This window comes from Aotus nancymaae, unplaced genomic scaffold (assembly GCF_030222135.1).
Source record: "Aotus nancymaae isolate 86718 unplaced genomic scaffold, 86718_ANA_hifiasm-v0.15.2.pri h1tg000031l, whole genome shotgun sequence".
In the NCBI taxonomy this organism is placed as follows: domain Eukaryota; kingdom Metazoa; phylum Chordata; class Mammalia; order Primates; family Aotidae; genus Aotus; species Aotus nancymaae.
Window position 1 is genome coordinate 6,413,493 of NW_026988444.1, and position 16,555 is coordinate 6,430,047.

The 16,555-nt window shown below is 42.3% G+C and overlaps 1 protein-coding gene across 3 annotated transcripts in view; it reads left to right on the forward strand.

The window, feature by feature from the left end:
- FARP2 (FERM, ARH/RhoGEF and pleckstrin domain protein 2) overlaps positions 1 to 16,555 on the forward strand; it is a 143,489-nt gene that overhangs the window by 1,649 nt on the left and 125,285 nt on the right. For all 3 annotated transcript variants that reach the window (XM_064383440.1, XM_064383439.1, XM_064383441.1), the window contains exon 2: positions 15,380 to 15,588. In XM_064383440.1, coding sequence (XP_064239510.1) covers positions 15,406 to 15,588 — 183 coding nt within the window. In that variant the 5' untranslated portion in view covers positions 15,380 to 15,405. The remainder of the gene's footprint in view (positions 1 to 15,379; positions 15,589 to 16,555) is intronic.

Genomic DNA, 16,555 nt, shown 5'->3' on the forward strand with positions numbered 1-16,555 from the left:
CGTGGCGGATGGATCACGAGGTCAAGAGATCGAGACCATCCTGGTCAACCTGGTGAAACCCCGTCTCGACTAAAAATACAAAAAATTAGCTGGGCACGGTGGCGCGTGCCTGTAATCCCAGCTACTCAGGAGGCTGAGGCAGGAGAATTGCCTGAACCCAGGAGGCGGAGGTTGCGGTGAGCCGAGATCGCGCCATTGCACTCCAGCCTGGGTAACAAGAGCGAAACTCCGTCTCAAAAAAAAAAAAAAAACAAAACTAACTAAATGCTGATGATGCAGTTTCCTGGACTGCAGAAGTTTGCTGGCTTATTTACATACAGGACTATCAGTTGTTAGTAGATTTCCGGGTTCCTGCTATACTAATTCCTTTCCCAAAGAGGAATTTGATGTAAGGTATATTCATTTATCTCTGCCTCTGGTTCCTTATTCAAAAAAATGGGTTTAAAATTTACTTACCTTGGCCAGGCACAGTGGCTGTAATCCCAGAACTTTAGGTAAAACTACTCTATTAAAAACACAAAATACAAAAATTAGCTGGGCGTGGTGGCACACGCCTGTAATCACAGGTACTCGAGAGACTGAGGCATGAGAATCACTTGAACCCGGGAGGCGGAGATTGCAGTGAGCCAAGATCGTGCCACTGCACTCCAGCCTGGGTGCCAAAGCGAGAGCCTGTCTCAAAAAAAAGTTTAAAAATTGGCCGGGTGCAGTGGCTCAAGCCTGTAATCCCAGCACTTTGGGAGGCCGAGACGGAGATTGCGCCACTGCACTACAGCCTGGGCAACAGTGTGAGACTCCATCTCAAAAAATAATAATTTAAAAATAATAAAAATTGTTTTTCTTTTCTTGTTTTTTTTTTTTTTTTTGATATGGAGTCTTGCTCTGTCACCCAGCTGGAGTGCAGTGGCACAATCTCGACTCACTGCAACCTCCACGTCCCTGGTTCAAGCGATTATCCTGCCTCGGCCTCCTGAGTAGCTAGGATTACAGGCGAGCTCTACCGTGCCCAGCTAATTTTTGTATTTTTAGTAGAGATGGGGTTTTACCACGTTGGTCAGGCTAGTCTCGAACTCCTGACCTCGTGATCCGCCCGCCTCAGCCTCCCAAAGTGGTGGGATTACAGGCATGAGCCACTACACCTGGCCAAAATAAAAGCTGTTAACAAGATGCCTGGCACAAGGTAAGTGCTTAATAAATGTTAGCCGTTATTATTATCAGGTGAACAAATAATCTGAGTGGAAAGTAGAATGAGCTAACCCTGGATATTTACAAAGAACGGTTGAGAGAAAATTAGGCAATAATTAAGCATATTTATTCTGCGTAGAGGGAATGATATGAACTGGATTGCCAAAGCAAAGATCAGTGCATGGGCAATTCCATGTGAGCTCATTTAAATCCATTTGGCCCAAGGAATTGAGTTGCTTCCTTCCTTTCCAAACACCCCTGCTTCTAGTCACATCAATACCTCTTCTATATTCAGACAGTAACAGATTTTTCTTACTGCTGCTTACCCTTTCAGTTTTGTTCTCATTTTTCCTTCACCCACTTTCATATCAGCTTGCCAGCTTCCCCTTTGCTCAGTGCGTCATGAGCTTCATAAACACAGCATAGTGCTAGATATGCAGGCAAAACCCCATTGTACTGTTGGTGCTGAGCTGAGGTAATTCCACTCATGTTCTCTGAGATCAGAATATAGAGTCCTTTGAGCATAGTGTATTTGTCAACGCCACAGGGAGTTGAAACGTTGAGGATCCTACGAAACAGTATGATAAAGCCCAGTGTTTGGTGATTTTCTGGGGAGCGTTTAGTTGACAGTGATTCTGTAAATTGGTCTAATCTTTTTGGAAAGTAACTAGCAGTATGTGATAAAGATTTCAATTTTGAAATCACAGTTTTCAAAACAATCTGATAAAACTTGTATCAGTATGGTAGAGTACTCCATAGCAAGTAAATATGCTTCAGCAAACTGAATCCCATCCTCCCATCCAAGCAAAATTTGAACCATTTTGATCCATGGAAATATGCTTTAAAATGTGCCCTAACCAAAAAGTCGAAAAGGTGTGTTCACAGCAATTACAGTGTTGTAAAAATACGTGTGGATGTGAACAGGATCAGGAGGGGAGTTAGAGTGATATAAGTGGTTACAAGAGTCATGAATTGTTTTCCCCTAAACTGGTGTTTTAGTTTTGCCATTTTAAAATACAAAAACAATAAGGCCCTATAATGTTGTAGGATGCAGTGATGAATCTTCCTTAATCCCATCTGTCCCCTCCCAGCCCATCCTCCTGATTGCTTCCCAAAATGAAAATTTGGTCATGTCCTATCCAAGCTGCAAAACTTTCTTAGGTGTGGGATTACATCCAGTTGGCCCACTAGAGCTTGCACAGCACAACCCCAGGCCACCTTTCCGCCTCTCCTCGGGGGTTTACTCGTCCTTTCCCAGCTGCTCCTGCAGTGTCTATAGTGCCCTGCCTGTGCACACACTATGCCCTTTGTCCACCTGGTCTCCTGTTCCCCTGTGCGGGAAACTGCTCCAGGTCAGGCTAGCAAGCGCTGCTGCCTCTTCCTGCTCTGTGACTGCAGTGGGCAGGTAGTGCTGGTTCCTTTCTCACTTGGCTCCCTTTCTGAATTAAACGTCTCTATCTTTGTGTGCCCTGTGCACCCCATGGAGTCATGATGGGGTTGAGGCTGCTTGTGGAGCTGAAAGTGACTGCCAACAAGTCACTAACCTTTCTGAGCCTGAATTCCTTGATGCCAGCTGCACATGCTTATTGTGATTAAATGAGATGGCCTAAGTGAAGGGCTTGACCTGCATCTCCTTACAATAGTGGTCACACAGGACACAGTCGCTGTTGTAATGTGTACCACGGCATTCTTGAGGACTTGTTTTAGATCTTGTCCTGTTGATGAAGCCTCCTCCCTGTTGCCCTCCACCTGCCAACTTCCTCTCTACCATCACTTTACTCTCTCCAAGGCACTTAATCACCATTTCATAGTCTTGTTTGTATTTGTCCACTGTATAGGGGAGATTTTTCTCTCTTACAAACTCCTGTATCCCTAAGCATTTAGACTTGCCTGAAACAGAATAGAGCTCAATAAGTATTTGAATGAATGAATCAAATTTCGTCTGAGGCAGAGGCAGATGCCAGGTTTTATGGAGTTTGAAAGTATACAATTTGGGGAAAGGGAGAATATTTTAAGAAAAAGAATACAAAGTTACAAAAATTAATTTAGAAAGTGAATATTTAGAATGAGAATAACAAATTTGAAAAAGCTGATCAATAATATGCAAATGGCTAAATTGGGAAAAATAACATCTGTTAATGATCTAACCCAGCTGTGTGATATTTTTTGTTTCTGTACTTTTTAATCATCTTTTCATATGACAGAGTATAGAAAGAACTTCGTGTGTTGTTGGTAGGGTACAAAAAACTTCTATTTTGCATGTAGACACATTTGCTGTTTCTAATACTGCTGCAGGTTGGTGTCCCGGAAAAGCAGGTGTTCAGGTGAATCCTGTTTTGCACAATTCCATTCAAAAAAAGAAAAAACACATCTAAGGCACACATAATTGTACTGCAATGTTGATTATTTTTCTGATAACTGAACTCTTCGCTTATATTTTAGCACGTCTGATGGTAAACCCCCCACATAGGAATATCTGGTTCCCCCTGTTTCAAACCGTGTTTCCTTTCTACTTCCCACACACTTCCCTGAGCCAGGTCCCGTTGGACCTGTTCACATTGCCACAGGATCCCTGGCCCTTCACCTTCATTGCATAAAAGCCCTGGTGAACCAACACAGTGGGCGATAGCAGTATTTCTAGAAGCAATACCTGCATTGAGATTGCTGGTAATCACCTAAGTTTGCACTAAAGTTTATACTGAAAATACACCTAAATTTTTACTAAAAATGCAAAAAATTAGCTGGGTGTGGTGGCCTGTGCCTGTAATCACAGCTACTTGGGAGCCTGAGGCAGGAGAATCGCTTGAATGAGGGAGGCGGAGGTTGCAGGGAGCCGAGATTGTGCCCCTGCACTCCAGCCTGGGTGGAGTGGAAGTAACTATAAACAGCATGATGTGGCCGTTAAACCCAGACTCAACGTCTCTAACTTAATGTACCCTTAGGTGGGTCTCAAAAATGCCAACGGCCCCTCCCAAGCCGCCTGACATGAAGGGGAAGAGGAACAGAGGCAGAGTTCCTCTGTTGCAGTGGGAAAAGGCGTTAGTCTTAATTGATTGCCATTAGAATATTTTGGGGATAAATTTTACAAAAGCATATGACCATAGGGACGTTGTGCTTAGGGCCTTTCTCAGGACCTTGGAAGAAGTTGGTGCAAGTGAGGGCCCAGAAACCCGAGCCAGACTAGCTCTGTCGTCAAACTGCCTTTGTGGGGGCAGTTTCCTGGTCCCTTGCTTGATGCTAGATAACGCAGTAGGGGCATGTGGGGTGAGGGTGCTAAGTGAATCTTCACGAGCTGGTGGGAATGTGTGTGGGAAGGAGGAACTAAGTTCAGAAATTGTTTAAATTACTAGGCTTTATTATATCTCTTGTCCCCTTTATGATTTTTTTTTCCAGAGTCTTACTCTGTCACCCAGGCTGGAGTGCAGTGGTGCAATCTTGGCTCACTGCAACCTCCACCTCCCATGTTCAAGCAATTCTCCTGCCTCAGCCTCCCAAGTAGCCAGAATTACAGGCACACGCCACCACACCTGGCTAATTTTTTTGTATTTTTAGTAGAGACAGGGTTTCACAGTCTTGGCCGGGCTGGTCTCAAACTCCTGACCTCAAGTAGTCCACCCGCCTCAGCCTCCCAAAGTGCTGGGATCACAGGCTCAGTGTGCCCAGCCCCCACTTCATGATTAAAATCTCAGCGGCTTTGTTAGCATAGTAGTTGATAAGGTGAATGTTGGGAAACAAGAGATGGAACCTGGAGACTGTTTAAAAATACTCATTTTTAATTGAACTGTTTTTGAAAGAAGAGCAAACACAACTTGAAAGGGAAAGACAGTTATTCCAGCCTTCTCCTGGAAGGTAAATAGTGGCGTGCTGTAGGGAGGTAGCCCCTGCCAGTTAAGACTTAAAGCCGGTAGTGTTCTGCAGGAGTCTGCAGAGAAACCATCTGACTTTGAAGATAATGTATACTCATCACGGTAGGCCATTTGACAAATACAGAAAATTAGGAAGAAGAAAATAAAAATCCTCTTACACCTCCCTGTGATAACCACCATAAATGAGTTTTAAAATGCATGGATGTGGAGCAGTGGCTCTGGGAGATGGAGGGAGCATACTCCATCCTGCCTCTCCCACTCTCTGTGGCTGTAAGATCTGGCCATGTGCTTGGAGCAGCTGTTGAGGACACTGACAAGTAAATGGTAACAGGTGGATGGGGGTGAAGGCCAGCATTTGAAGAACGACTTTGCACCAGTAGTGAGTTTCCTGTCTTCCCTTCAGCATCCCCTACTCTGGACTCGGGCTGTCCAGAACCTGGAGGCGGGTACCTGGTGTGAACAGGGGGAGCTACAGAGAACTTGTGTAGTTGGGCTCCGAGACAGAAAATGCGAGAAAGGCATCATTTTTTCCCCTCTTGCTCCCTCTCCTCCAGTCAGTCCTGCAGTGGCAGGAGTGTGTGAACACCTAAAACTCTGAGGGAGTGGGGAAAACCCCAATTGCCTTTTTATTCTCTTCCCTCCTGCAGCTCAGTCCCAGGCAAGATGCAGGCACAAGAAGTGGCGTGGCTAAACGGGGTAATTAAAGCAGTAAGTTTCTGGTTGGAGTCTCAAAAGGGGAGCCCAGGTAACTGGAAAGTATACTAGGGAGATTCCAGAGAGGGAAGAGCTCAGGAAAGTGACCCCATGAAGTTGTTAGTTAACTTACAGGCTCAACACTGAGCTGTGCACTTGTGATGCGACCCAGAACAGGAGGCTGCCAAAGACTTTGAGAACTCAACTATGGGATAGACCGTTGCCTGGGAGGCAGGCTGGCCACTAGGCAAGTAGGGTACCTGCAGGACATTGCTGAGGACCACTGCAGAGGCCTTGAAAGTGAAAGTGACGCTGATACCATGTTCTACAGGAGGCTGGTCAGGACTTGGGGACTGAATCCAGCCAGACCAGTGCCTGGCATTCCTCATAGGAATCAAACAAGATCAAGAGTCTCTAAGAGCGTAATGTTAAAAAAGTTTGGGATACGATGCAAAATGTACTCAACATGTGCAGAACCAGGAAAATAGCAACTGGTGAAAAAAGACACTAAAGCTGAGCTGGTGCCTGTGATGGAATTATCTGGTAGACTTGACTTGTGGCCTCCATGCCCCTGACCTCCTAGTGTTCATCCTGGGAGTATATGACATACTCGGCAGAGCACATTGCAGATGTGATGAAGGGTACGGATCAACTAGCCTGGATTAGTTGTCTAGATTATCCAGGTGGGCCTCATGTAATTATATGAGCCTTTAAAAGCAGGGATCTTCCTCCAGCTGATAGCAGATGGGGAAGGCAGGTAGACTGGAAGTGTGAGAAGTTTTCAGCGTAACATTTCTGGCATGGAAGATGCAAGGGGCCATGAGCCAAGGAATGAGGATGACCAACAGCTGACAGCCAGCAAGAACTAGGGACTCAGGCCTATGCCCACAGAGACTTGAATGACCCTGTGAGTGTATTCTCCCCCTGGAAAATCTAGGTAAGACCCCAGGTCAGCTGGCACCTTGACTTAGACCTTTTGTGACCCCAAGCAGAGAATTCTGGTGAGTCACATTACACCCAGACGTCTAACCCATAGACACTGTGAGATAATAAAAGGCTGTTATTTTAAGCTGCTAAGTTTGTGGAAATTTGTTAAGGCTACAGTTTAAAAAAAAAAATTATAAAGCCCTTATTATTAAAATAGTCCAAGAAGTAGAACTACTCTTGAGACAGGTGGAAGTACAGAAAGTCTTGCCAAGAAAATAGAAGATACAAAGAGGTGGGAATTTTCGTGGAAAATACAGTAACAAACAAAATGGAAGTGACAAAGGAAAGAGCGACTCAGTGCATGGATTTGCAGGGTTTTTTTCTTGCTTACTCTTGTCTTTGTCTTTAGGATTTACAATTCTTTAAATCAAATTTTTTGGTTTGTTTTTAATACTTTTCATTTTTTTGTGACAATTATTCATTCACAATCATTTTTCTTAAAATTGCATTTTAGGTTTTGGGGTACATGTGAAGAACATGCAAGATTGTTGCATAGGTACACACATGGCGGTGTGATTTGCTGCCTTCCTCCCCATCACCTATAGCTGACATTTCTCCCCATGCTGTCTCTCCCCAACACAATCATTTTTAATGTGTCTTTTTTGCTTTACATGCTCAAATAAACTTCTCTGGTAATGAACTGTAGAAATGATCCCTGTAAATATAGTCTCATGTTTTTTAATCTTGAAGAATTTGCACCGTAGTCTGTTGAACTGGGAGCTGTGCCGGATATTAGTCTCACCCCTGCACAAATCAGGTCTCTGGCTTTAAGCAAGCAGCCTCGTTTTCTAGGCTGTATTTTCTTATGGAAAGTAGAGACTGGGCCAGGATTTCATAAAGTAGGAGCTTCTCTCTCCGTCTCTCTCACCTTGAACTCTTGCAGGGGCTCCTTGAATCCTTATGTACATCAAAAATTATTGCTAGATTTGTTTTTTGTTTTGACTTGTGGAAAATTCCAAACATTCACAAAAGTAGAGAAAATAATATATCAAAGCCCACGTATCCAGCTTTAGTCATCAACACGTGGACAGTGTTTTTTTCCTATACCCACCTCCACTGATCCCCAACTCGTTGGATTATTTTAAAGTAAATGCCAGATATTATTTAATTTTATCCATAAAAACTTGAATATGCATCTCTAAGAGAGAGGAACTTTTTTCTCCTTCATGTACCCACAATACCACTAAAGCACTAGAAAATAATACTAACCTCTTAATATAATCTGATATTTAATTAGGATTCACGTTTCTCTGATCTGTAAATATTTGATTCAGGATTCAAATAAGGTCCATATAGCATTTGATAAAATATCATATAGATAACATGTTTTAGCAGTTCGTATTTACACACGTACATGCACTGTTTCCTGTTTTTGTTGTCATTTATCAAAGAGACGAGCTCATTTATCCTGTAGGATTTCTTTGTAGTCCTTTTATTCCTTAGGATATATTTTACTGGTGATGTATAATGAAGTCACTGGGCTTTAAAGTCACCTGAAGTAATTTTCTTTAGTTTAGCTGATGTCTTGATTTGTAGTTAAGACCATATGTTTCATTTTGTTTGGGCTTTTAGGACTTGCTTTTTACAATACTGATTTAATTTTGCTTTCTAATTACGTGAAACCACTTATGAAGTTCCCATGTCAAAACGACCAGACACCCTGTGCTGAAGGAAGTACAGTTTCCAACATCGCTTACACTTTTCACTTCCTTCCTTATAGGTGACCATTTTCATTAGTTTTTGGTTTATGCTCTATTTTTTTTTTTTTTTAATATAAACAAATACATATCACTTTGGGAGGCTAAAGCAGTGGGATCAACTTGAGCCTGGGAGTTCGAGATCAGCCTGCACAACCTAGTGAGACCTCATCACTACTAAAAACAATATATATGTTTCCTCCTTAACAGAAGTTAGCATGCCATGCACCTGGTTTTGCACCTTTTATTCACTTTCACACCAAAGCTGCATATACAGATTTTGCTTTTTTTCCTGTAAAGATTCTGATGTTAAATTGAATGGCTTCATACCACCCCTCACAAAAGTATTGAGAATCAGTTATCCAGATTCACTTCAGCTCTTAAGATTTCTATTTTTCAGTTTATAGAATTTTGCTTAACATAAAATCAGAATACCAGGTTGTAGAGGATCTAAAATACACTCTGAAAGAAATAATACATCTGTTTAGTGTTCAGGCGACTAAAAAGTACAACCTAGGGAGTAAAAGTAAGGTTTGCAAATATTGGTTATGTACAAAGAAATCTCTGGAACAGTCAGTCTGGGTGTATACTACGTTGTTGAATTTGTCTGAAAGTGACCTTTCTTTTCTTGCACACGTTTAGCCACTACTGCATTATGCTCAGGTAGGAAGATTGTGATAACATGATTTTATGAGGTATATTTAATTTTTAGCTAACAAAGACTATAAATTAGTAGGAGTCAAGAACACATTTTCTTTCTATTTATTCTCACATTGAGCTGCCTTATCACAGAATCATGGATTCTTAGAGCTGAAAAATATCTGATTAACCCTTCCCTTTCCCTGTCATTTTCCAGGTGAGAAAGCTGGGGCCAGGAGTGGTTCCATGGCTGAGTTTGTAACTGCAGAGTTGAAGTTGCAGCCTAAGTGTGCTGGCCCTGAATTTCCACCATCCCCAGCTGCTGCGGCTGTTGCCTCCAACTTTGTTCTTTTTACTTAGAATTGACTTGACTATGCAGGCTCTCTTTTGGTTCCATGTGAAGTTTAAGGTGGCTTTTTCCAGTTCTGTGAAGAGGGTCTTAGGTAGCTTGATGGGGATAGCATTGAATCTATAAATTACTTTGGGCAGTATGGCCATTTTAACAATTTCGATTCTTCCTAACCATGAGCATGGAATGGTTTTCCATCTGTTTGTGTCCTCTCTTATTTCCTTGAGCAGTGGTTTGTAGTTCTCCTTGAAGAAGTCCTTTACATCCTTTGTTGGTTGTATTCCTAGGTATTTTATTCTCTTTGTAGCAATTGTGAATGGCAGTTCGTTGTTGATTTGGCTCTCTTTAAGTCTGTTATTGATGTATAGGACTGCTTGTGATTTCTGCACATTGATTTTATATCCTGAGACTTTGCTGAAGTTGCTTATCAGTTTCAGGAGATTTTGGGCTGAGACAATGGGGTCTTCTAAATATACAATCATGTCATCTGCAAATAGAGACAATTTGACTTCCTCCTTTACTAATTGAATACCCTTTATTTCTTTTTCTTTTTTTTTGAGACGGAGTTTCACTCTTGTTACCCAGGCTGGAGTGCAATGGCACAATCTCGGCTCACTGCAACCTCCGCCTCCTAGGTTCAGGCAATTCTCCTGCCTCAGCCTCCCGAGTAGCTGGGATTACAGGCACGCGCCACCATGCCCAGCTAATTTTTTGTATTTTTAGTAGAGATGGGGTTTCACCATGTTGACCAGGATGGTCTCAATCTCTTGACCTCATGATCCACCCGCCTCAGCCTCCCAAAGTGCTGGGATTATCCCGGCCCCCTTTATTTCTTTTTCTTGCCTGATTGCTCTGGCTAGAACTTCCAGTACTATACTGAATGGGAGTGGTGAGAGAGGGCACCCTTGTCTAGTGCCAGATTTCAAAGGGAATGCTTCCAGTTTTTGCCCATTCAGTATGATATTGGCTGTGGGTTTGTTGTAAATAGCTTTTATTATTTTGAGATACGTTCCGTCGATACCTAGTTTGAGAGTTTTTAACAAAAAGTGCTGTTGAATTTTGTCGAAGGCCTTCTCTACATCTATGGAGATAATCATGTGGTTTTTGTCCTAGGTTCTTTTTATGTGGTGAATTACATTTATAGACTTGCATATGTTGAACCAGCCTTGCATCCCGGGATGAATCCTACTTGATTGTGATGGATAAGTTTTTCGATGTGCTGTTGCAATCGGTTTACCAGTATTCTATTGAAGATTTTTGCATCTGTGTTCATCATGGATATTGGCCTGAAGTTTTCTTTTCTTGTTGAGTCTCTGCCGGGTTCTGGTATCAGGATGATGTTGGTCTCATAAAATGATTTGGAAAGGATTCCCTCTTTTTGGATTGTTTGGAATAGTTTCAGAAGGAATGTTACCAGCTCCTCTTTGTATGTCTGGTAGAATTTGGCTCTGAACCCATCTGGACCTGGGCTTTTTTTGGTTGGTAGGCTCTTAATTGCTGCCTCAACTTCAGCCCTTGTTATTGGTCTATTCAGGGATTCAGCTTCTTCCTGGTTTACGCTTTGGAGAATGCAAGTATCCAGGAATTTATCCATTTCTTCCAGGTTTACTGGTTTATGTGCATAGAGTTGTTTGTAGTAATCTCTGCTGGGAGTTTGTATTTCTGTGCAATCGGTGGTGATATCCCCTTTATCGTTTTTTATTGCATCTGTTTGATTCTTCTCTCTTCTTTTTTATTAATCTGGCTAGTGGTCTATTTTGTTGATCTTTTCAAAAAAACAGCTCCTGGATTTATTAATTTTTTGAAGTTTTTTTTGTGTCTCCATCTCCTTCAGTTCTGCTCTGATCTTAATTATTTCTTGTCTTCTGCTAGCTTTTGAGTTTTTTTGATCTTGCTCCTCTAGCTCTTTCAATTTTGATGATAGGGTGTTGATTTTAGATCTTTCCTTGCTTCTCATGTGGGCATTTATTGCTGTAAATTTTCCTCTAGGTACTGCTTTAAATGTGTCCCAGAGATTCTGGTACATTGTGTCTTCATTCTCGTTGGTTTCGAAGAACATCTTTATTTCTGCCTTCATTTAATTGTTTATCCAGTCAACATTCAAGAGCCAGTTGTTCAGTTTCCATGAAGTTTTGTGGTTCTGAGTTAGTTTCTTAATCTTGAGTTCTAACTTGATTGCACTGTGGTCCGAGAGACTGTTATGATTTCTGTTCTTTTGTATTTGCTGAGGAGTGATTTACTTCCAATTATGTGGTCAGTTTTAGAGTAGGTGTGATGTGGTGTTGAGAAGAATGTATATTCTGTGGATTTGGGGTGGAGAGTTCTGTAAATGTCTATTAGGTTTGCTTGGTCTAGATCTGAGTTCAAGTCCTTGATATTTTTGTTAATTCTCTGTCTCATTGATCTGTCTAATATTGACCGTGGAGTGTTAAAAGTCTCCCACTATTATTGTGTGGGAGTCTAACTCTCTTTGTAAGTCGTTAAGAACTTGCTTTGTGTATCTGGGTGCTCCTGCATTGGGTGCATATATATTTAGGATTGTTAGCTCTTCTTGTTGCATTGATCCTTTTACCATTATGTAATGCCCTTCTTTGTCTCTTTTGATCTTTGTTGGTTTAAAGTCTATCTTATCAGAGATGAGAATTGCAACTCCTGCTTTTTTTTTTTTGCTCTCCATTTGCTTGGTAAATCTTCCTCCATCCCTTTATTTTGAGCCCATGTGTATCCTTGCATGTGAGATGGGTTTCCTGGATACAGCACACCGATGGGTTTTGGCTTTTTATCCAATTTGCCAGTCTGTGTCTTTTGACTGGGGCATTTAGCCCATTTACATTTAAGGCTCATATGTTATGTGTGAGTTTGATCCTGCCATTTTGATACTAACTGGTTGTTTTGCCCATTGGTTGACGCAGTTTCTTCATTGTGTTGATGCTCTTTACCATTTGTTACGTTTTTGGAGTGGCTGGTACTGGTTATTCCTTTCTATGTTTAGTGCTTCTTCCAGGAGCTCTTGCAAGGCAGGCCTGGTGGTGACAAAATCTCTCAGCAATTGCTTGTTTGTAAAGGATTTTATTTCTCCTTCACTTATGAAGCTTAGTTTGGCTGGATATGAAATTCTAGGTTTAAAGGTCTTTTCTTTAAAGATGTTGAATATTGGCCCCCACTCTCCTCTGACTTGTAGGGTTTCTGCTGAGAGATCTGCTGTTAGTCTAATGGGCTTTCCTTTGGGTAACCCAACCTTTCTCTCTGGCTGCCCTTAGCATTTTTTCCTTCATTTCAACCCTGGTAAATCTGACAATTATGTGCCTTGGGGTTGCTCTTCTTGAGGAATGTCTTTGTGGTGTTCTCTGTATTTCCTGGACTTGAATATTGGCCTGCCTTGCTAGGTTGGGCCAGTTCATGTTTTTTGATGCCAGTGACATTAAGTAAATCCTTAGCAAATGTTTACAGTAAGAATTTAGTTCCTGCCCTCAAGGAGCAGACAGCATGGATAGAGATGGCTGAAGATTATAGCTAGCTGCTAACCTGTGCCAAACGTGCGGCTCAGGTAATGAATGTGGCAGTCAGTGGCTTTGTTCAGGAATTAGGATGGAAGACGCACTGCCTTGTCATTTTGTTCATACTACTCACATTTTGCTTTTCCCAGAGGATTTAGCTCTTCATTTTCTGTTTGCTTGTTTGATAAATTGGATGTGTGCAGAAGTTCAAAAGGTTGTCTTTGTGGGTAGGGTTTAAGTGTACAGTAGGAGATGCTTGGCAGTAAGTCACTGAGAGCCTATTTGAAATTAAGAGATAAAAAGGTTCTTTGCCAGGTGTGGGTGGCTCATGCCTGTAATTCCAGCACTTTGGGAGGCCAAGGTGGGAGGTTCGCTTGAGGCCAGGAGTTCAAGACCAGCCTGGCCAACATGGTGAGACCCCATCTCTACTTAAAAATACAAAAAATTATCTGTGTGTGGTGGTGGCACACACCTGTGGTCCCAGCTACTCCGGAGGCTGAGGTGGGAGAATTGCATGAGCCTGGGAGGTGGAGGTTGCAGTGAGCCAAGATCATACCACTGCACTTTCGTCTGGGCAACAGAGCGAGACTCTGTCTCCAAAAAAAGCGGGAGGGGGGGTTCTTGATTTGCTTGTCTTAATGACAAAATAAAAGCATGAAAAAGAAGAAAGGGCCAGGAGACTCGGAGCAATTAAGCTGGCACACAAGGGGACTGGATTAGAAATTGAGTGAGATTAACTCTGTAAAAGGTTACAGATTAGTGGAAGACTCCGAGAGTGTTTGAGATAAAATAGCGCGTGCAGTGCTGCATGCTTTGTTGATTAAACATCCGGCATTTGTGTCTCACCTCCACCAGTTTTGCCGTATTTTTTGCCATGCTGTGTTTTATTGTATTAAATATTTTTAAATTGATTTTTAAACATAAATAAGACATTTAAGAAGGAAAGTTGCCATAAATAATAATTATATTAATGCATGCAATTTAAAAACAAACTAGTGTTATTAATTCTAGCTGATACTTAGCCTGATCTTTGTTAGAAACGATGAAGATAGCCGGGCACGGTGGCTCACGCCTGTATTCCTAGCACTTTGGGAGGCCGAGGCAGGTGGATCACGAGGTCAAGAGATCCCGACCATCCTGGCTGACATGGTGAAACCCCGTCTCTACTAAAAATACAAAAATTAGCTGGATGTGGTGGTGCGCACCTGCAGTCCCAGCTACTCGGGAGGCTGAGGCAGGAGAATTGCTTGAACCCGGGAGGCGGAGGTTGCAGTGAGCCGAGATCGCACCACTGCACTCCAGCCTGACGCCTGGTGACAGAGCGAGACTCTGTCTTAAAAAGAAAAACGATGAAGACACATGTTACCATCTTTGCGTGTTCCATACCATCATGTTGCAGACTTCAAATATACGCAATAAAATCTATTTTAAAACTGTATGTACCCAATTTGAATGGAACAATAAAATTCACAGTGCATTAAACAAATAATGATGAGAATAGCCTGGTTAGACTTAACAGCTTGCAAGCAGAGACCTTTCTCTTGGCACTAAAGGAGAGTTGAAAAGGCCATGAGCTCCTCCCTGGGCCAGGTGTTTGACCTACTTGGGCCCTCATTGTCATCTGTTAAGTGGGCTGTGGATGGTGATATGGGTGTTATTGTAAGGATGGGGATTATTGTGAGAACGGGCAGGATCTGGGAAGGGCCTGACCAGAGGCAGGTGCCTCCTGATAACCAGGCATGTGGTCCTTGTTACCCTTGTCCAGGCTGTCATTCAATACCTCCCAGACTACCAGTGGCATCCACTCCACCCTGGCAAGACATGTTAGAAAAATCGAGGAGTACAAAGCTGGCAGAGACGAACCTGGCTGTTTCATCTCCTTTTTTGGCATTTTTCCTCAGCCGGAGTAGCCTTCTACTCTGCATAAAGTCAGCAGAGGGGAGAGACAGTTGCACGAATGCCTCTGATCTTGCTGTGCACTGCCTGACATTGTTGCTATGCTTTGTGGAGCCTGTTTACCTTTGCTAGAAATGGCACCATCAAGCACTTGAAAAGGATCATCACCACAATAACTGTTTGGGCTGGTGGAGACAGATGTGCCCGGGACTGGGCAGCCTCGGGTTGGTGCGGCAGCCCTGGGCTCTCTTGCCTCTACTAGGTGGGTGGTGGTGATGTCACTCGTTTGTGAGGTCTAACAGGTTAAATGAGTTAATGAACATACCTGGCTCAGAGCACCCGGAAATATTGTTATTGGGGATGGTGCTTGTTATTTTATGCTCCACCTATGAGTGTGTAAGTACAAAATAATCTTTTCTAATGCTTTCTTTTGAAGTGTGATTAAGACTCACAGAAGTTGCAGAAATAGTACGGAGGATTCCTGTGTCCCTAATAATTATTTTTTACCTTGTTTTAATATAGAAATAATGTGATAATTCTTTCATGTGTGGTTTTTTTTTTTCATTTTAGTGTTTTCTTCACTCAGATGGTGAAGAATGGGGGAGATAGAAGGAACATACAGAGTCTTGCCGACTGCAGGGACGCGCTTGGGTGCCCAGACTCCTGTGGGAGTTAGCACCCTTGAGCCAGGGCAGACTCTCTTGCCCAGAATGCAAGAGAAGCAGCTGCACCTCAGAGTAAAGCTGCTGGACAGCACCATGGAAATATTTGACATTGAGGTAAGAAGCATGATTTTTGGAGGCATTATTTCCTTGTATCTTCTGAAGGTCAAGTTACATACCAAATTCCATTTTGCTGGTTAGAACTTGTATTTTAAGTTGATGAAGAGTGGCTTTGGTAACACATGAGAAAATCCTTAGAAACAGTAAATCTGAATTTCTCCTTTTATTTGAAAAGTGATATTGTCCCATCTTTTGTATAAACTTGTGATTTAATTTGGTCTTTCTACTCATCTTTTCTTGTGAGAGACTGGCTAAGAGGACTGCTGGAAGGTGCAGACTGGAGCCAGATGGCTTATACCCAGACCTTCCCAGCTTAGCACCAAGTCTCAGCGAGGCCCAGGCCACCTGGATGAGGGGATGCCACTTAGCCGCCATGTGTGTCAGCTTCCTTGTCTTATATGTGGGGGCAATTATAATCCCTCGTTCTCAGACTGCTGGCGTGAGGACTGAGCAAACACCACACACAGAGCCTGTCATGCAGGAGGTGTTGTATGGTGTTAACATATAACTTACTTTTCTAGGCCAGTGATAATACAGTTTTTATTTTGAAAGTTCCCTAATGGAAGATTGTACTTCTATTAATATAATATTAGCAAGAACAATTAAATATACTAAAAATATATGTATATATCAATATTTAAGTAACACTTTTTTTAGATCTATGTGATATGTTAGAAAACATTTTTTGTTTTTCTGCATGTTATTAGCATGAAAGTTCTTTTTACTTATTCATTTTTTACTTTATCTTTTACTTTTTTTTTTTTTTTTTGAGAAAGGGTTTTGCTGTGTCATCTAGGCTGGAGTGCAGTGATGCAGTCATGGCTCACTGCAACCTGGACCTCCCGGGCTCAAGCGATCTTCTCTCCTCAACCCCCGGAGTAGATGGGATTACAGGCACACACCACCACGCCTGGCTAATTTTTGTATTTTTAGTAGAAACAGGGTTTTGCCATGTTGCCCAGGC